Source organism: Galleria mellonella, unplaced genomic scaffold (genome assembly GCF_026898425.1).
Source record: "Galleria mellonella isolate WM207_F2 unplaced genomic scaffold, CSIRO_AGI_GalMel_v1 utg746, whole genome shotgun sequence".
Taxonomy (NCBI): domain Eukaryota; kingdom Metazoa; phylum Arthropoda; class Insecta; order Lepidoptera; family Pyralidae; genus Galleria; species Galleria mellonella.
In genome coordinates, this window is record NW_026442148.1 from 2703374 (window position 1) to 2724516 (window position 21143).

At 40.1% G+C, this 21143-nt stretch overlaps 1 protein-coding gene across 4 annotated transcripts in view; it reads left to right on the forward strand.

Annotated features, from left to right (window-relative positions):
* Window positions 1-18867, forward strand: part of LOC113523133 (uncharacterized) — a 46629-nt gene extending 27762 nt beyond the window's left edge. The window contains exons 3-13 of one of the 4 annotated variants that reach the window (XM_031914421.2): window positions 3838-4005; window positions 5072-5144; window positions 6451-6516; window positions 7352-7462; window positions 8585-8638; window positions 9909-10007; window positions 11350-11412; window positions 13832-13977; window positions 14985-15120; window positions 16030-16112; window positions 17067-18867. In XM_031914421.2, coding sequence (XP_031770281.2) covers window positions 3838-4005; window positions 5072-5144; window positions 6451-6516; window positions 7352-7462; window positions 8585-8638; window positions 9909-10007; window positions 11350-11412; window positions 13832-13977; window positions 14985-15120; window positions 16030-16112; window positions 17067-17100 — 1033 coding nt within the window. In that variant the 3' untranslated portion in view covers window positions 17101-18867. The remainder of the gene's footprint in view (window positions 1-3837; window positions 4006-5071; window positions 5145-6450; window positions 6517-7351; window positions 7463-8584; window positions 8639-9908; window positions 10008-11349; window positions 11413-13831; window positions 13978-14984; window positions 15121-16029; window positions 16113-17066) is intronic. The other 3 variants (XM_031914422.2, XM_052901163.1, XM_052901164.1) reach the window with 3 other exon arrangements.
* Window positions 18868-21143: the final 2276 nt, after the last annotated feature.

Genomic DNA, 21143 nt, shown 5'->3' on the forward strand with positions numbered 1-21143 from the left:
ATGGAGCTGTCAAACTTCATTGCTAATAATCCTTTTCCCCCCGGAATCAGTCGGTTAGAGTGGCAATGCGTGAAGATGTGCTGTTCATGTCTGTAAACGACGGTTATAACTTGCTATTGTGTGGGCCGTCAGCTTGTTTGCCATTCTAAGTCAAAAACTGCCATCAGGACAAAATGTATATCTATATTGCTTACATAAACTAATATTATAAAGAAGAAACATTTGATTTTTTGTTTGTAAAGTTTACTTTTTGGTCGCTAGTCCAAATTATAAAGTTAGAATGTTGAGGTCTTCAGCAACGTTTAACTTATTGCGGGCGTCCATAGTCTGTGTGTTGTACATTAATGACGATACTAATGTAGTTATTGTTTTTCCGCAAATAAATAAATAATTCTTAAAGAGGACAGATGACAGACTAATTCCTCGCAGAAGCACAACCCGGAGTCATTATTATAGTAAATGTTTACCATTCAGTCAGGCTGTATGCGTGTTTAGCACACGGTACTCAATTTTTACCATACGTTCTCAATAATGCAATTGTTTTTACGGTGTTCTATGTATGTTTCTTATTGTAATGCGAAGTTTCTGCTTAAAAGATTACGCAATAAATATGCGATTTATTACCGCAAAGCATAGTTGGGTAATAAACAAATAGATTTATACCCGTCCTCGGCCGCCTCCGCTGCATTCGGAATCTAACCTGCGTACGTTACGAAAAATACGAGCATGTCCCACCCACACGAAGATAATGAGTGTATGTGTATGATTTTTTAAGCGACTTCCTTAAGAAGCAGGTCTTGAATCTACTAAATTATGTAATTACGCCACCAATTCTGAACAGATTTATCGGTATCGGTACCGGTATCGAACTCTTAAGTCTTAGGCTAGATTTTGCCTCACTCTGCGTGTTCTACCACTTGTACAACGGTGTGCTCAGAGGAATTGTTCAGTATGATGCCCACTGCCACTTTCTGCTATCGTACACCTCGCCATCGACAGGCAGTTCGCCCTCATACCCTACAGCCTAAATGGTTGCGTACAACGCGGTTTCAGAGATGTTTTCTCCCACGAACACTCAGGTTATGGAACGAGCTCCCTGCCGAAGTGACTACAGTATGGGGTTCTTCAAAAGGGAGTAAAGAGGTTTCTTCAGGGTCGGCAACGCGCGTATATTACCCTGGTATTGCAGGTGTTCATAGGCAACGGTAACCGCTTACCACCAGGTGGGCCATATGCTTGTTTGCCACCTCAGTGATATAAAAAAAAAGAAAGTAGTTATTGAATAAATAAACTGACATACATGAACCCTGAAAACATTAGACTCCTTATTTTGGACAGTCGTGTCATTCATTCGTAAATTCGTCGCTATAAAGAATCTTTTTACATTTAAAAAAAGAGATTAAGCCTACATACGACGGCTGATAGGTATCAGTGGAAGACATACTGCGGCGACCGCAAATAAATGGGATAAAGGCAAAGCTATTAGTACAAGTAAAGGTAAGGGGTCTCGACTGACGTAATCGGATATGCAAATACGATTGATATGCGAACGAAGTGTTTAGAGCCGACCGTGTAATACTTACGAGTAATTATTAACATACGGATGCAAGCGAAATGTTATTCGAATATTTGTTACATGTTTTGATGTACATTTATATTTTTAGTATAAGCAAGCCCATAAAAGACACTGTCATTTACCACTTTTCAAACTTTTGGGAGGTCAAATTGTTCGGAATAAGGTTCCAAATTGTTTACAATTTATATTTGGAATAGTAACCCCGCCTGCGCTATCGGTAGGTATACGCTGGCAATTAAAATTGAATTCCACAAAAATTAACCACGATAGTTTCCACAGGTAGCCACGTACGTGGAGGTCGACCTGATAAGGTGTATTGCTTGCAATGGGGTTGTTAGACACCCATTACCAGCAGTCTCCTAACCTCGAGTTGAAATATTTGTGTTGAGTGTTGTAGAAGACCATAGTTATTATAGAGAACCTGTAGCCTGTGTATGTAGTAGGAACAGAAAGTAATTGCATTTAATTTTAAACATTTGCACGTACAAGATTTTGTATGAAACTCGTCTGCATAGGTTTCCCTGTATTCACTTATATTTCTACCGCCGGGTACATACTTTGTTTTGGCGTGGAAGTTTTGGAAGGATAGAATATGGTAAAGAAATCGTTCAAATCATTAGCCTTTACGAATAGCTTGCATGTGTGGTACTATGGTAGCAACTGTGTCAGCTCTGCACATATAAGCATAGGCTACAGAGGCTATAGCATAGAAGCCGCCACCATAAAGGTGCCACTACCACAAGCCATTGGGCAGATTTGGTTAGAAAATTAGGTAAATGGAAAAAGTGGAAACTTAATTTTGTACCAAAGTCTATAGACAACGGTTACCACTAAAGCTCTATAACTTTCTATCAAGTCAAGCTGTTGGCTTCTTTTCGTCGTATACAATAACATGTAGGTTACCTACTGCACCATTTGACGCGAAATCGGGTCAGTAATAACATTCTTTTACAATTCTACGTGAGGAAGTTGGGAAATAGAATAAAACAAATATAATTTTACAACAGTATTTACTGACCAACTTTACCTACGAAAACCTATTCAGAAATATTTAATTGTTCTTGTTAAATGCCGGTTTCCAAAATTACGCTACGCGAATGACAAGGACGCGGCCAATTAGAGCGTAGCGCGCCAAAATTGCCCAATGAGCGGCGAGCAGTGCGCGTCCGTTGCCCAATCGCGTTCGTTTGACCGTTACGCATCGGCCCAATACCAGTTATTAATATGAACTTTATTTTTATAAGATAAAGTTGTTTTTTGCACTAATTGTGAAAAGGTGTATTTATTTATTTAATCTAAGAGGATAGCGGATGTTTGTTTCTACTAAACTGAATGAAGACAATTTAAATCGGTTGGATTATAGGATTCTAATTTGAAAGCGTGAACAATAAGCAACATCCTGCAGGAAGTGAACTTTATTGCTAAATACCTTGGTTGTATATACACAATTGTTTGAATTGCCAAGTACTTTTTGTTCCGGGAAAATATAGCGACTTAAATCATTCGAAGAAAAACAACGATCAAAAACAGCCCGTGTTAGTTGGTGTCGCAAAACTCTGCATCGATTCAACCGAGGAGAGTTAAAGTATGTTTATGATATGTTTAGTGATGACGAGTCTTGGATATATGTTTATGATCCAGATTATAAGCAGCAGTGAACTGTCTGGGTCTTCCAGGATGAGCTAAAACCGACCAAAGTCATACTCTCACGGAGCACTTCGAAAAAAATGGTTGCTTCGTTTGTGGCAAAGGGTGATCACGTCACCACTATTGTACTAAAAGATCGCAAAACGGTTACCGCTGATTGGTATACCACTGTTTGTTTGCCACAACTCATCACCGAATTTCGAAAAAACAATTCAAGACATCGAATGATACTGCACTATGACAATGTAAGTTCGCGCACTGCACGCCAAACAAAGATGTTTTTGAGCACCCAAAATGACGAAATTAAAGCCCTGACTTAAGCTCTAACGATTTTTTTGCGTTCCCCAAAATTAAGCAGTCTTCGTGGTCAACATTTCAGCTCACCCAAAAAAGCTGTTGACGCATACTAATCAGGCATTTTGACTACCCCCACAAAATGTTTTAAAAACTGGTTTTAACGCATGTAAAAGTATTACGAAGAATTTTTTGAAAATTCTTTGTCTATACTTATTTCAAACGATACAACTTAAAAGACAGCCCTCATAGTTACAAAAATAAAAAGTAAAATAAAATAAATATATATTTGTTTCAACCTCGTTCTCTGGCACTTGCAGTATAAACAAGATCCGCACGCTGGGCGACTTCGCGGCGTGTCGGCGGCTGCGCGAGCTGTACGTGCGCAAGAACGAGATCCGCGACCTGAGCGAGATCCGCCACCTGCGCCGCCTGCCGAACCTCACCAGCCTCTGGCTCGACGAGAACCCCTGCACGCAGCACCCGGAGTGAGTAGCACACTAGTGGCGCTTGCTAGTAGTCCACTACAACCACACACCAGACGGAGACTTTGGTTACAAAAGTCGTTTGCATGGGCACTTTTGTCTCATTCGTGTTTCAACCGTAAAGCAGTTGTGTTCGCATGACTGTGTTTCGGTTTGAAGGGTGGGATATGGCAGTAAATTTACAGAGTACAGAGGAATAATATCTAAGTCCTCAGGAATGGCAACATTGGGGGGTATCATGGGCGAAACAATATTCTCTATTATGTCCATAGCACTGCTCATATCTATAGGCGACAGTTACCACTTTCCATCACGTGCGCCCTCTGCTTGTTTGCCATTCTAAGTTGTATAACAAAAAGCACCGTCCCGTCACACTTGGTACTGAGCCACTTGAAAATACTTACTAAGAATAATAAGCTCATCTTCTATGGTATGGTATGGCCTGCGCTATCGGTATACACTAGTGGGCTGGCAGTGAGGGATGATAAGTGAAGACGAAAACAGGTCACTTAGCCCATCGTAACGAATTCAACGATAAATTAGTCACGAGAGTTTCCAGGGGGAACCACGTGGAGGTCGACCTGATAGGGTAAAGCGAAATGATATTAAGAGAGAATGATATTTGTAGAATGTAAACGTTTATTAATACAGTAATAATAGTAATATAATTGTAAAGAAGGAGAACAATAGAAAATATAAAAATATTAAGACGATAAGTGTGTGCCGTGGCGCCAACAACAAAATTCTTTTGATATACGCATGCGCGGCCTGCGCGCGCAACCCGTAGTCGCCGAGCGCCTGCGCGTCCTGCGCGCGCATAGGTACATCAAAAAAGTTGCGTGCGCGACCGACCGTATTACATATATATATAAAATATTTACGCTTGTCTGCGTGTTTTTACAAAATAAATAAAATATATAATTTTATAAGTATGCTACAAGGGTATATTGATAGCAATGAGGACTAACCTCCCCATTACTAATAATCCCTCTCCCCTCTCTATTACCGTTGTGTGCTGTAAGCTGAATTGTTATGCCATATATATAAAGTGCATTTTATTTGTTTTCAGTTACAGAATGACAGTACTTAGGAATCTACCGAATCTCGAGAAGCTAGACAATGTTCCCGTCCACGCAGAAGAGGTAATTATTACTGTCATCATCATCATCTTCATATCAGCCGTTAACTGTCCACCGCTGAACATAGGCCTCTTTCATAAGGGGCTTTTGCCAGTAGTTGCCACGCTTGGCCGGCGGGCTGGTAATCGCAGTTAGGCTTTGGTGACATTTTACGAGGGACTGTACTACCCTCGACTATTAAATTTCCTTAGTCGCCTCTTACGACACCTACGGGAAAAGAAGGAGTGGCCTATTTTATGGCGGGAACACATGGGAATTATAATTGTGCTATAATAGCTGTATCTCTGACCCACTTGTGTTTTTCTCACCAAGCAGTTGTACTTTTTTTAATGGAGTATAATGGAATGGTACCCCGCCCGCGCTATAGGTATACACCGGCGGGGCCCCAGTGAGAGATGATAGGTGAGGATGAAAACAGGTCAGATAGTCGATCGTGACGAATTGCACTAGAATTAACCACGATGGTTTTCTGGGGGAACCGCGTGGAGGTTGACCTGATAGGGTGTAGCAGTGAGTCAGTTTATTACTAACAATCCCTTTCCCCCCTATCAGCTGTACTACTGTCTCTATGAAACTACAAGGTACGGAAATGGTAATCTCCCTTGCGCTAGCTGTAAAACGGCATCAATGAGGAGTAATAGGTGAAGACAGGCCAGTTGGCCCATCGTCATAATTTTAATAGGAATTAATAAATAATCACAGGGGGTTTTCAGGGCAGAACACGTGTATTAGTTTGTAATAGATATTCGAGTAATAACAATACATTAGCCGTGTACCTATTAGAATTATATATATATATATATATATATATATATATATATATATATATATATATATATATATATATATTATTGCACTAAAACATACAGTAACAACAATAAGTTAACAACAATGTTGCAAAGGGGAACTTATCTCTAAAAGAGATTTCTTCCAATCAACCTAACACAGTGATATAGGAAGTAGTGAGTGGGCAATAGTAGATCGAATAGTAGATTTAGTACCTAATATTAATAATAGATGGCGCTGTCAAACATTTAGACGGTGCTATGGTGCATTTGTTACGCATGTCAAGTGAAATGTATCATATTTGAAATAAAACTCTTTCGTATATTCAACAAACCAACATCACTGGTTGTTTCATTTTGACACCAGAGGGCGCTTGTCCATAGTTTAGTGATGGATTGTGTGTATGCCACGCGAAATCCGACTTTATAGGTTAAAATGTTAGCTGTTAGACGTATTATAAATAATCCCTTGCCGCTGAATATAGTCAGATGGGCGTTTAACTTGTAACTGTGGCTGGTTGCAGGTGCAGGAGGCGATGCGTCGCGGCGCGCACATACCGGACTCGGACGACGAGGGCTACCCGCAGCAGGTGACGCGCACCTCATATTATTCACTGTCCATTATAGCGTGGCGCGGATGACACCTAATATGTTAGGAGTTTTGATCACGAAAAACTGTATTAATTAAGCGAGAGCGAGAGATAGAGAGGGAGAGAGGCAAACTGTATGTGAGTGTTTGCAAGTGTACTTCTGTTCCATTCGTGTTTCTACCGTGAAGTAGCTGAACTTGCATGGCTGAGTTGAAGAGTGGAATATGGCAGCGAAATTACAGGTTACGGAGATAAAAAACTGTAGTTATAGAGAATGGCGACGTGTGAGGAGTACAAAAGACATTATAGCATATTCTTTGCTGTTCAATCAGGCGGGCCGTCAGTTTGTTGCATAAAAAAAAAGAGTAAAAATAATTTTATTTCCTTAAACAAAATTAATCTATGGTACAATATAGCTATGATCTCACACAAAGCAAGAAATTTAACAGTTATGGCGCGGCGAACATATAGTAATAACATAATACATAGTAATAAGGTTTTTTTTAATTACATAGCATTTAAAGTAAGTTTGGATATATGTAGGTGCATGTTTTGTGTAGACGTTTGCATGTGCGTGTGCGTGTGTGTGTGTGCGTGTGTGTGTGTGTGTGTGTGTGTGTGCGCGTGCGTGCGTGCGTGTGTGTGTGTGTGTGTGTGTGTGTGTGTGTGCGTGCGTGCGTGCATGTGTGTGTTTATTGTTCTTAAAACGGCTTAAGAGTCAATATATGTAAATAATTGACTGTAATATTTAACTGAATTAAGACAGTAGTAGCGAGTGTCGCTCCAGCCTTGATGTTATTATTACATTACGCCTGTGGTGGGTGCGTGTGCGCAGGAGGCGTACGGCTGCCGGCGCCGCTCGTGCTCGTCGAGTCCCGAGCGCGAGCCCGAGCCGCGCCGCCTCGACCGCCTCGACCGCCACGACCGCCACGACCGCCACGACCAGGTCGCACCTACACTACCGACAGTCATAGGGTTGTCGTCTGACACCACATAACCTTAGCGAATGCAAACAGAGGCAACCCTAAACATTATTCAGTACAAATATATTTGAATTTTGGATTAAACAAGCATGTGTCGAGATTAATTGAGATCGTGAATTCATATGCATTATTAATATATTGTTGTTGTGTTTATTATTAGTTTTAATCAATTCATGATTTATCAATAACATAATAATTACTGTTAATACATTCATATCTGATATTATTACATAGCGATCCGAAGAATCTGTACATCAATCCAATATGCAGCTATGGAGTTCGTGAAACTGAGCACCTGCTCCTAAAGATTATGGTCGAAATCCTCCTAATATCACGAATGTTAAAGGAGACTTAATTTACCAGAGGGAGACATTGTACGAAAGTCGTTTGCTTGGCCACCTCTGTCCCATTCGTGTTTCTACCGTGAAGCAGTTGTGTTTGCGTGGCTGTGTTTCGGTTTGAAGGGTGGGATATGGCGTGAATTTACTGGGTACAGAGGAATAACACCTGAGTCCTCAGGAATGGCAACGTATGGGGGGTATCATGGACGAAACATATATTCTGTTATGTCCATGGTATTGCTCGTGTCTATAGGCGACGGTTACTACTTTCCATCATGTGGACCATCAGCTTTTTTGCCATTCTAAGTAGCATAAAAAAAAATTTGTTTGCCACCTCAGAGGTATAAAAAAATCAGTATTTTGGATTATCATACCGTGGCACAAGATATAGCTAATGTAAATATATCTATAGTATTTCTAATTTTATGTAAATCATACAGTAAACAGTTTTTATATTGTGACTATGTGTGCAGCAAGTTGTTCAGTTTCATGAATAATGTACTTATAGCGGGCTGATGCCGCCCCCCCCCCCCCCCGCTATAATAATCATATTGCATCGTAATAAATAATCATGGATTTATTTAACGATACCCTCAAATGTGTTGCTCAATAAACAATGTAGTGACGCGCGTGTGTTGGTGTGCGTACGCGCCTGTGTGTGCGTGTCTGTGTGTGTGTGTATATATACTGACGTATAAGCGTGTGCCGCGTGTAGTACACCGACTGACGAGTGCATGTGTGCAGGCGAGCGACAGCTCGGAGGGCGGCGCCGGCGAAGCGGCCGCCGACGCGCTGCAGGTGAGCACCGCCCGCTGCATTCATACCTCGACACCACACCGCCATCCAAATCAGACTAGGATAGGCCATTCACCTCCAGCTGCCACTTGAAATTTATAGCATAAATAAATAAATAAATGAATGAATGACAGCTAAGATGTCAAATGTGGCGAGTAGTCAGTCCTGTTCTGGTTTCGATCGCGCTGTGCAAGCCTTACATTTCTTACATTTTCTAACATGCCTCGTTTCTTTATGCGTGTTGTCGTTTCATATCGACTTGCACTAACTGCTATTTTCTCTCGATCAGGTTGTTTTTGGAAAAAAAAATTGTAACATGGGGAAAAAAGGAAAATATGAAAAATCATTTTATTAAAATAGTTTATTTTATTTTATTATAGAATTGGATTATTTCTGTAAAAGAAAAAACTGAATGGAAATAACATGGGAGTCGTGACATTTCCACTAAATTAAAAGTTTATCAAAATTAATTCAGAATTGGCGAAAATGTCATGTAATATATCGTCATATAGTCCCGGTGTAGAATACACCACCCCATTCCCGTGGGTGTCGTAAGAGGGGACTAAAGGAGGGCGAGGGATGGGCAGCAGCGTCCCTCTTAAAACATCTCTAAGGTCTAACTGCAGTAGCCAGCCCGCCTGCCAAGCGTGGCAACTACTAGCAGAACTCCTCAAGAGGCAGGCTTACGTTCAGCAGTATGTTTATATTGTTGTATTAACGATTGATACAACAATATAAACATAAATATATGGTACTTCAAGATTTTGTTCCACAAGTACAGTAGCGACTTCAGTTGCGTTCATGTCCCACGCGATCGTGTGGTATACAGGTAGAATCTATACTGTTTGCAAAAAGAAATAGGCAGATAGATAGATAGATGCTCTTTATTGTTTCCTCCAAAAGATTACAATAGTAAACTTATTATAAATATAAACAGTTACAAGAAATAATCACAGTTTATAGTTGTTGACACGACGATTTTTTAAAGAATATGGTAGAAGGAAAAATAGAAGGCAAAAGGGGAAGGGGAAGACCGAGGAATAACTACATGGGACAGATAAAAGGAATACTAGGTGTCATGTCGTATAGGGAGGTCAAAGATATGGCCTGGGATAAAACTGGCTGGAAGAAAATGCATTAATTAGTTGCACCGACAGGAGGAAACTCTTAAATAAAAAAAAAATTGTTGTCGTTGATATCTCGTAAATGTTGTGAAGTGGATTAAAAGTTATTAAGCTAAGTTATACTAATGTGGTGGTGGTGGGGACCGCAGTGCCCGCTGTCGCCGACGCGCCGCGCGGCCGCCGCGGCGGGCCCGGCGCCCGACGACGACCGCTACGACCACCCCGCCATGACGCGCTCGCACTACGACGTGAGTACTGCACACTCCACCCATAGCCCAGGGGGAACGGATTGCTACCAATATACCCAGGGTGGGTTTACTTCTACGCGATTCCCTCTGGAAACCGTCGTGGTTAATTCTTGAATTCATCAAGATGGACTAACTGACCTGCTTTTTCATCGTCACCTATCATCCCTCACTGGTGCCCCGCCAGTGTTTACCGATAGCGCAGACGGGGTTACCATTCCTTTGTCATCCATTAATAAATCCATCCATCACCTGGAATTCAGCACGATGGTTTCCAAAGGTAACTACGTGGAGGTCGGTCCGACAGGGTATATTGCTAGCAATAAGACTGCTAATCAGCATTACTAATAAAACCTTCCCCCCCCCCCTATTTTTTATTATTTATATAAAATTTCTTAAGCCTATTTAGTCATTTACAAAATAGCTAAGTAAGTTTATGGAATCGCGCTTCAGGATCAGCATCGTTCTTTAATTCATGTTTCACTTTTGTTGTTTTACGTATCACTTATTGAACATTAAGCATTTGTCATTAAGTACAAAGTATTTTGATTTAAAAACAGTAGTCACAGTTGCCGTTCACCGTATAATGCATTTTGGATCATAATCATCGATCAGCATGTAGTTCAGTAATAGTTGAACGGAACGCGGGGAACTAACTGCAGCGGCTAACTCTGGCAATAACTGCTTTGTTATACTGTTTACTTACTATAATGTGACTAACTTAATTTATATGTATTTAATTATAATCGAGTTTAATCTCTGTCCTGACTCACTGATCTTTTAACGTCGATCGTCGATGATCTTTGAGTTGTCGAACTGATGGAATTAGGAACGCAAAATTTTAACTTCGTGCCTTTTTATAAAGTAGGTATTGATTAAGAAAGGATTTCTTGAAATAACACTTTCTACCGCGCTTTAGAATCTGCAGGAAAAGTATTTTAAGCTTTCATTGTACAAACAGCACCAAATATCGATTACGTGATATATCCAGATAGGCAAACCGCTAAACATCGTTTGTATATGCAAATCATACGAGACTAGTGTCCGAATTGAATAGACGTACAATATTGGAATAACTTGAATGCTATGACTCTGGTAATACAGCTGGCAGCTGTGTAGTGGTTTTGGCCATTCAATTTTACGCTCTTTCAAAGTGCCAAGTAGTTTTTGTAATCGACGTGTTAATAGATTTTTGGTGTTGACTGTACCATTGCTATATACATGTATGAGTGTACTAGTTAGGTGTAGTGAGTAGAGAGTACTGAGTACTGTATGCCGTGTGCCGTGTGCCGTGTGAGTGCGGAGTACTGGGCCTGCGGAGTAGTGCAGCGAGTGTATGTTGCAGCCCGCGGCGGCCCGCTCGCCGCCCGCCGCGCTGCCGCACTCGCTCTCCGCGCACAGCGTCAAGGTGACCGACAACGACCGGCGACACGCCGCACACACTCGCGCACACTCGCACACACTCGCACACACTCGCACACACTCGCACATACTCGCACACACTCGCACATACTCGCACCGACTCGCACACACTCGCGCTCACTCGCACCGTCTCGCACTACCACCCACATTTGCACTTAAACTCACAGCACAGAACACACCTAGAAAGAAAGCTCCTTCAATGTACCGGCAAATGTGTAAGGGTTGCCACAACAGAGTTAAATACATTAAAATGTCCATATATGTGATTAAATTTATTAAAAATAAATAATTTAGTATGTAAACTAAGTAGATATCAACTGTATAGGTACACATAAACGTAGGTAGGTAGATACATCCACGTAGTAAATTTATTATAAGTTTTACGCGATCTAAACATGTCTACGTACATACTAATATTAACTTGTAATAAATATATTGTAATATTATAAACAAATAATATTGACCCGTTGTTTTCACACGCTACAGTGCATTTCAATGTTCATTATTATTAACAGACATGCGCTTTGTAGCTCTCGATTTGTCGCTCTAAACCAGCGCGAGCCGGTATAAACTGGATTTCAAAAACACACACAAACTTCGCTTGCTATGTAGTGGTATTCTTGTTGCAACGTACCCCCTAGTAGTATTCTTTCTGGGTGCTCTGTACCTACACTGCACAATTGCAACACTTATTTGATATATACGCTTTTCCTTCACAATTGTTTGAACATTTACAAACTGTTCAACGATTAGTATAAGCTAACTAGTTTTACATTTAAGTAATTAAGGACTTACATGATTCCTTTTGTATACTCATAAACGTTTATGAAAATGACATTAAATTTTTTGGGAGATGCGAAATGAATGCAAATATTTTTTTACATACATAATTAATATATAATTCACGAAAATTTGAAGTTATTTCGAGGATAATTAAAACGGTCTAGTGAGTGTCAGAAATATCAATATTTACATCCTGTCTCGGATATATAGGATGTCTTTTGTTTAATTAACCAAAACAGTTATATTATTAATTATATAAATATTAAATTTATAAAAAGGCATAACCCAGGGGTGGCCAACCAGTCGACCAACTATTAGTCCAGGGGATGGTGGCGAGGCAAACAATATAATATTTTGCTAATCCAGCGGAAGATGTTCGGACGCAATGCTCGCGCTAATATAAATAAGTAGTTGCTAAGAATCAGTTCCAGTTTTGTTTTTTTTCGTAATTAAATAACAAATACTACAATACTACTAATAGTTGTGCACTGAACTATGTTGTTTCATCTGTGATTTCAAGAAGTATGCAATTGGTAGATCGTACAGGGTTTCGTCAGTAAACAGTTCAAGTAGGCCACCCCTGGTGTGAGCTGTTCCATGATTGTAGTTACTAATAATGGGATTAACAAAAACTCGTATTTAATATTCATTTGTCGATTTAATAACATTTTCGTAATTAACAAACTGTGTGGCGCATATCGTGCGTACAAAGTGAACATGCTCACGACTGTAATTCCTGTTGGGGTGATCAGAGATATTTGTTTACTTTGTTGTCGTTAACATTCTGACAGTTCGCAATCACTGTACATGCTTTACTGATCTCACCCAGCAGTGTATTGGCTATTTGTAACGCTTGATAATAACAAGTAATAAGTAATCGATTTTCTGTTTAATAACAGAGTAAGAATACAATGCCACCATTACTTTTCATTCTACGACTAAGGTACTAATGTAAGGGAAAGAAATATGGAAATAAAACTTATAGATCGTGCCGTGCACATCTCATTGTAAGTGAAAAATGTTTGTTTTGCAAAAAACCTGATTTATGTTATCAAATTCTATCTTAGTTTTAGATGCATTTAAAAAATGTCTTTCCATTCAATAGTACAGCTTCAAAATTATCCCGGTGACGCGTAACAAGAGTAACTTAAGATAACTGGTATTCTTGTTACACGGTAGCAAGAGATTGTTTGATATGTCAATTATTTGTCAAGGACAAATTTTACATTACTAGATTATATATTGGACACAGTTTATGTAGAAAGTATGCAAGCGGGTTGTATCTGAATTTGGTAGGGTTATACGGCCGTAGAACATTGTTTATACACTAGCCTGTTATGAATAGAGAAAAATAGCAACTGATGGTGTATCTTTCGTCCTCTTTTTACTAATTATATTTGCATAATAAGAAAGGAGGTAACCATATGATTTACAGTTTTTATTTTATCATTCCTTCTATGTAATTCTTTGTTCTTAGCCTGTATTCGATTCTTGTGACAGCCTGAGTATAAATTTGTGATATGTTGTATTATTACTCTGTTACCACATTGAATGTTTATGAATGTGTTGTTTACTATAAAGACATATGTTTACGCGTGGACAGTATAGTGGTATTTGTATAGGAGTACTCGTATTCGAACGGCGAGTGTCGGTACGGCGGCGGTGGCGGCGGGGGCGGCGGCGGGGGCGGGGGCGGGGCGGCGAGCGAGCGGGGCGTGCAGTCCCCGCCGCACCACTACCAGGACTCCTACTACGAGCGCGTTGACAGGTAAACACGGCACACATATACTCATACGTTGTTCTTACGATCCACATCCTTTTTTTTTATTTGTAAGAAAAAAGAAATATTTTTATTCAAGTAAACTTACATTTAAACATTTGTGAATAGTCATTTTTTCATTATTTTACCGCCCATTCGGAATGCAATTTCAGCCAAGAAGAACGGGCAAGAAACTCGGCTGTTGCTTTTTTTAAAAAGTCAAATTTTATATAACAAATTAAAGACAAAAATTATGCTTTATTTGCCCCACATATACTATGTCACACGTTATATGGTCCCGGCATAGAATGGCCACTCCTTCCTTTCCCGTGGGTGTCGTAAGAGGCAACTAAGGAGGGCGAGAGATGGGCAGCAGCGCCATTTTTAAAACGTCACCAAAGCCATACTACGGTTGCCAATCCGCCTGCCAAGCGTGGCAGCTACTAGCAATACCCCTCTTATAGGGGAGGTCTGTGTTTAATAGTGGACAAATAATAGCTGATTTGGTGATGATGAAGAGGTTTTATATAAATGCTACACGACTGTTATTTAGTGACAAATCCCGCTGCTTACAACGAAAATGTACGGTAATTCTGCTCAGCAGGTCTTTTTTTTTAATGGATGATAATGGAACGGTATCCCCGCCTGCGCTATCGGTATACACTGACACCAGTGAGAAATGATTGGTGAGGATGAAAAGGCAGGTCAGTTAGGCCATCGTGACGAATTTAACGATAAATTAATCATGATGTTTTCTAGAGGCAACCGCGTGGAGGTTTTTTAATGCGTGTTAATGGAATGATCCCACTTGCTCGATCGGTATATATCGGCGGGACACCAGTGAAGGATGATAGGTGAGGATGAAGCAGATCAGTTGGTTCACCGTGACGAATTCAACAAGAATTGTTGAATTGTTTCCTGGGGTAATCACGTGGAGGTAGACCTGATAAGGTATATAGATAGCAGTGGGGACCGACCTCCCCGTTACTAACAATCCGTTCCCGCGTGTTGGGCAGGTCGGAGCCGTACCAGCAGGTGCCGCGGTGCGAGTGGGAGGGCGGCGGCGGCAGTGCGAGCGCGGGCGGCGGCCGCGAGTACCCGTCCGCCGTCATGGCCGAGCACCGCGGCTTCACGCGCCGCCCCGTCGCCAGGGTTAGTACACGATCATTGCTCATATTAAGAAGCAAAGAGAGGGACAGAGACTTTGTACAAAAGTCATTAGCTTGGACACCTCTGTCCCATTCGTGTTTCTACCGTGAAGCAGTTGTGTTTGCATGCCTGTGTTTCGGTTTGAAGGGTGGGATATGGCGTGAATTTACAGGGTACAGAGGAATAACACCTGAGTCCTCAGGAATGGCAACGCATGGGGGGTATCGTGGGCGAAACAGTATACTCTGTTATGTCCACGGTACTGTTTATGCCTATAGGCGACGGTTACCACTTTCCATCAGGTGGGCCGTCAGCTTGAACAATGTCAACATGAATAAGACGTGCTTTGACCACTTGTACATTGCCACACCTGAACAGTAAAATAACATGTTCATAAATAGATTCCTAGTTCGATTTTTTTTTTAATTCATTTAAAAAAAGGAGGAATTCCTCAATCCGGTTGTGTTTGTTTTATTACTTCAAGGGATCTACCATGAAATAAAATTACGAACTCAATTTCGTGTTTTTGCTCATACATAAATCTGCCCAGTAAATAAAGCTTAATATCTTTTTCATAATATCTTACCGTAAAAGTCCTATAAAACAATATTTTAAACAGTTTGTATTATGTAGTTTTATCATCAAACTTAAGTTTTGTTTGACTCCGAATTTTCGTTAAATATGCCATAATAGGCCGTCAGAACACTGAAAGGATATACTTTTATATTGGTTAAAATTAGTAGTTTTGGGCTTAAAATCGAAATAATAGAAGTCAGTGGTTTTTTTTTGTGGAAAAAATCTACTTCTATGAAGCAAATTGTGGACCAATTTTCATGATTCTTTTTTAATGGAAACAACTTTCGTGTTAATTTGTTACCTAAATATTGAATGCCTGTTCCGTGTCGTCGCCAGAACTCGAACCTGCTGTCGGCGGTGCTGTGCCTGGTGAAGGAGCTGGACTACCCGAGCCTGGAAGTCGCCGAGATGGCTGTCAGGTGAGAACCCTACACACTATACTCTCGCCCGTCTACGTTCCTGGCCAAGAGAAAAGAAATGGAGACAGTTTATTATTATTTTTTAATTTTTACAAAAATTCACATCTCCCCTCTTAAAGTGAGGAGATGGCAAACTAACCCCCGGCAGAAGCACAGTCGGCCGGAGTTCAGGGCCCCAGGGAGAGAAACCGGCGTACAATGCGGGCAGAATCTATGAGCACCGCTTTCTGCATTATTATTATTATTATCTTGACTCTTCATCAGTCTTACAATTAACATTAATTACATTGTGGCTAATTCCTGGTGCTTTCTCCACAATATGTCGACAGAGCTGCTTTTATTTCATCTATCATCCCTCACTGGTGCCCCGCCACCAGTGTGGGTATGGTAACACCTTTAGTGCAGGAGTGGTTACCATATAATTTTTACCCATTAAAAAAAAAACATCTAGCCGACTTTTTGAAGCTAACATTCTAGCCTTAATCCGAATAAAAAATAGAGTAGTGTTTATAATGTCTCTGCTCCATCCACAGGTTGTGTGAATGAGATCGCTTCTAGCGATAAGGCCGCCCATTGTTTTCACTATATCATCTATTTCTTGTAATTTTTGTTTATATCACGTATTATACTATGATTTGTTGTCATGTGGTGGCATAGGATCGACCACTTCTTCTTTCCTCCTGGATGTCGTAGGAGGCGACTAAGGGAACTTAATCGTCGAGGTCTTCAAACATCACCAAAATGTAACTGCGGTCTCCAACACGCCTGTTAAACGTGACAACTGGTCCCAATAAGGAGAGCTCTATGTTCAGCAGTGGACAGGTAACAGCTGATGTGATGGTGAAGATGATGATGATGATGATGGTTACGTGTTTTTAAAGATTACCCGTCTAAAGACTTCACAAATAACATTTGTTACATAAAGTGAAATTGTTGTACCACTGTTGTTTGCAGATGTCGTATGGACGAGCTCGCGAATAGCCAGTGACACACCGCCGACGGCGACAACTGAGCGCGACACGCGACATGTCACGACATGTAACGCGCGACACGCCGCGAGCGACACCACACGGTGTATGTAACACGCGACAACGCGTCGTGACGCCGCCGTGAGACACGCCGCACGCACGTAGTCGCAACACGTGACACGCGACATGCGACACGTGACACGCGCCGCGGTCGTAGCCCGCCGCCAGTTGGGAGAGGCGACGCTGCAAATTAATTCTTGTGTGTTCGTGCTATAAGATTGAAATTCCTACTGTATATTCGCTGAGCCATATTTAATAATTGTACGCTAAGGTTTGTATAGAGATGAAGCTGGAACACTCGAGTATTATTAATAAAATGAAATGAATTTATAAACGTAACTCGAAAGTATATTTGGATGATTTTATCGGTGTAAGTGGAATTTTACCGCCATTTTTTTCATTCTTATAGCATCGAATCGTTTTTAATTGTAGAAAGAGACAGTGTACTGTGATATGAAGGTGTCAGAGCGGGACAGCGCCTCTCCCGCCGCTAGTATCGCCGGAGATAGTCGACTGAGATTAAATGCAAATTATAGTGTACATACATACAAACGTGTAACATAATATTTCAGACGCGACCCGATGTGTGAACAGCCGTATTGTATATATATATTTTTTTTTCTAATTGTTTTGTCATTTTAATATGAAATTATACTAATATGTATAAAATAATTATACAAGTATAATATTATTAAATATTAATTAATATTGTAAACTAAAAAAAAAATAGTATATAAAATTACGAGACCTTTATGATTCTTTTTAACCGACTTCAAAAAAGGTGGTTCTCAATTCGATCGTATTATGTTTGTTACGTCATAACTCCGTCAGTTGTAAACCGATTGGGAAAATTATGTTTTTTATTTGAAAGGATATACTTACATGTTGGTTGTATAGAAGTTTTATCAAAGTCGGTGTAGTAGTTTAGTTTTCAAATCGCAATATCTTGTCTTGCCACAATTGGAGTCTGGTTTTTTGTGAAACAATCGTCAATTACGAGTCGACGACTGGACGGTAAATACTCGTGAAGTGAACTGAGGGCCTACCATGAAATGTTTTCCGAAATTTCGGAGCCGAACGAAACACAAATTTGATGTTAAAATTACATAATATATACCGTTTAAAGACATTAAAAATATATAATAAAATATATAAATATTATTCCTTTTGATTTTTATAGTCGGATTTATGACGAACGAAATGTTAAGCTCCATTAACTGGGCCGATTTAGGTATGAACGAAAACACGAAATAGAGTCCGAAACTTCGGAATTTTATTTCATGGTAGACCCCCTGATGGATATTTCGAGTAACTGGAAATAAATAAAATTCTGAATCTCGACAACGAATCTCGCTTGACGGTTTTTTTTTCTTTCATTCGATATTATTGTAGCTCCTCGCTGAGCCGCCCGCGGCGTAGACAGAGACTTGTCAATAATATAAAAGTATTACGCGCATAGAATTACAACTGTATACACGTCGATTCGGTTTGCTTTGGAAAAATAATTTCGCGCGCATTTTAACTTCAAATTGTAACCCGGCTATGTTGAATGGTAGCCTGCCGGCTCGGTTGGCTATGTAAATTATTATCCCATTCGTGTTTCAACCGTGAAGCAGTTGTGTTTGCATGGCTGTGTTTCGGTTTGAAGGGTGGGATATGGCGTGAATTTACTGGGTGCAGAGGAATAACACCTGAGTCCTCAGGAATGGCAACGCATGGGGGTATCATGTGCGGTATACTCTGTTATGTCCATGGTACTGCTCATGTCTATGTAAATTTTTGTGTTATAATATTTTGTTGATTAATATTGTATGAGATTCATATTAATTTTGTTATCTGGCAATGAAATTGTGTAGATTTGTTGTTATTTATTGTTTGTTTATACCGGGAGTATGTTATGACAGCCCCAGCGGCGTTCCACCGCTGGGGTAACGGCTTACAATTACCTGGCCAGGCAGGTATGAGGTTTATTTTCAGGCTAGCTTGTATCGCGCGACTTTACCCGCGTGAATCACAATACAAAGTGTTCTTTATCCTAAGGTTATATGCCCTAATAAGCTATTCATGTACCAAATTCCATCCACTTTGTTCAATAGTTTTTGCGTAAAAGAATAACAAACATTTATCTATATTATTTGTGTTTGTGTACATAGATGGGAAACTTTTTTTTTTATAAATTTTTGTTTTTCAATCACGCATACACGAGTGAACAAATTTTAATGAATTTTGCTACATAGATAGGTTATATCCCAGAGAGGTCGCTCTTAGCGATAAGGCCGCCCATTGTTTCCTCATTGTGATTATTTCTTGTAATTGTTTATATTTATAATAAGTTTACTGTTGTAATCTTATGGAGGAAACGATAAAGAGTATCTATCTGTCCTCACTCAGCACACAGGATACTTTATAGTATATTGATTGACGCGGGCAAAGCCGCGGGGCACGGCTAGCTATCTATAAACACGTGATGTGTAGTCTACCGTCCTATAGTTGGCACAACTGGTACCCGGTCTGTCTATTGGCCAGTCGTTGTTTATTTTTGGGCCGTATGCTTTTTTTACCGAGTGGTATAAAAAAAAAATCGAATTTAGTTATTTATTTAAAAATGAAAATTTGTTTATTTTTATGCACTATTATTCAAATAAAATAAAACGAAACCTGTCAATATTATTTACAAATTGTTATTAATGTTACTTATATGGCGGATGCTGAAAATTGGGAAGTGTTCATAATGCCCTTATATGCTCACGACTGTAATCCCATATAGGGTGGTCAGCGTCAGTGTGCTCTCAAGTGGGTTGCTCAAAGTCCCTTGTTCGATTTCGAGAAATATATGGCCATACAATGAAGGGTAGCCATGGGCGTCACAGTGTATTACGTCCATGGTTACCACTTTCCATCAGGTGGGCCGTCAATTTCGTTTAGCATAAAAATGTATGTACTTATCACAGGGCAAGTCATAAGTCGAACACATACAATTATATATTATACATAATTTTAGAATTCTGTATGGATGTTACAATATATAATAAAAAAAAATACATTAGGTATGAAGAAAGTGGAAACGCGCGCGGCACCCGACCGAATATAGGCTTTAATCTCTACGCAATAAGGTTCCCAATGGTCGGGACTAGCAGCTAACGATAATTCCTGCACGTAGTGTAAGGTACTGAATAATGAAATACAATTAACTTGCCGTAACATGACCGTTGTTTTATTTCAAATTTAGAACACGCTCCGTTTAAAACATTTCGTATAACCCGACCGATTAAATGTGCTACGTTGTTAATTTTACGCCCTCCAGTGCGAGACGACTATTAAACTTGGGAGGGTTATACGAATTGGTTGCATTACTAACAATCCCCTCCTCTGTACCATATTTTAAGGAGTTGCTACTACCACGCCGCCGCTAGTCTCAATTAGAGACTGCTGCTGAGACATGCTCAGGCATTTTTATTTTAATATTACATCTGGAATCAATAGCTTATATCTAGAACGATTAAAAATATATTTCCACCATACATTAGCCAAATACAGATTCCCAATTTGTATACCAGACAATATTATGCTTATTTTTGGAGGGTAGGTTAAATTAAATAGAAAAAAATAGTATTTTTGCATGTGTTTTGTTTTCTTCTGCAACTAGTTTCATGTAGATATTATTTATGTATGGAACTGTTGTGATGTAAACGCAACAAGCATGTCGCTTCACATAAATAAGGTCCCAGGTTCAATTCTCGGTCGGGCCAATTCAAGAAACAAACTTTTCGAAATTGGCCCAGCTCTGGGTTGCACCACGCTACATGTGTGCTTGCTTCCTCATAAGGCAGGATTTTTTTTAAACGAATGATAATGGAATGGTAACCCCACCCGCGCTATCGGTATACACTGGCGGGGCACCAGTAAGGGATGATAGGTGTGAATGAAAAGGCAGCTCAGTTAGCCCATCGTGATAAATACAACTGGAATTCAACACGATGGTTTCCAGAGGAGACCGCGTGGA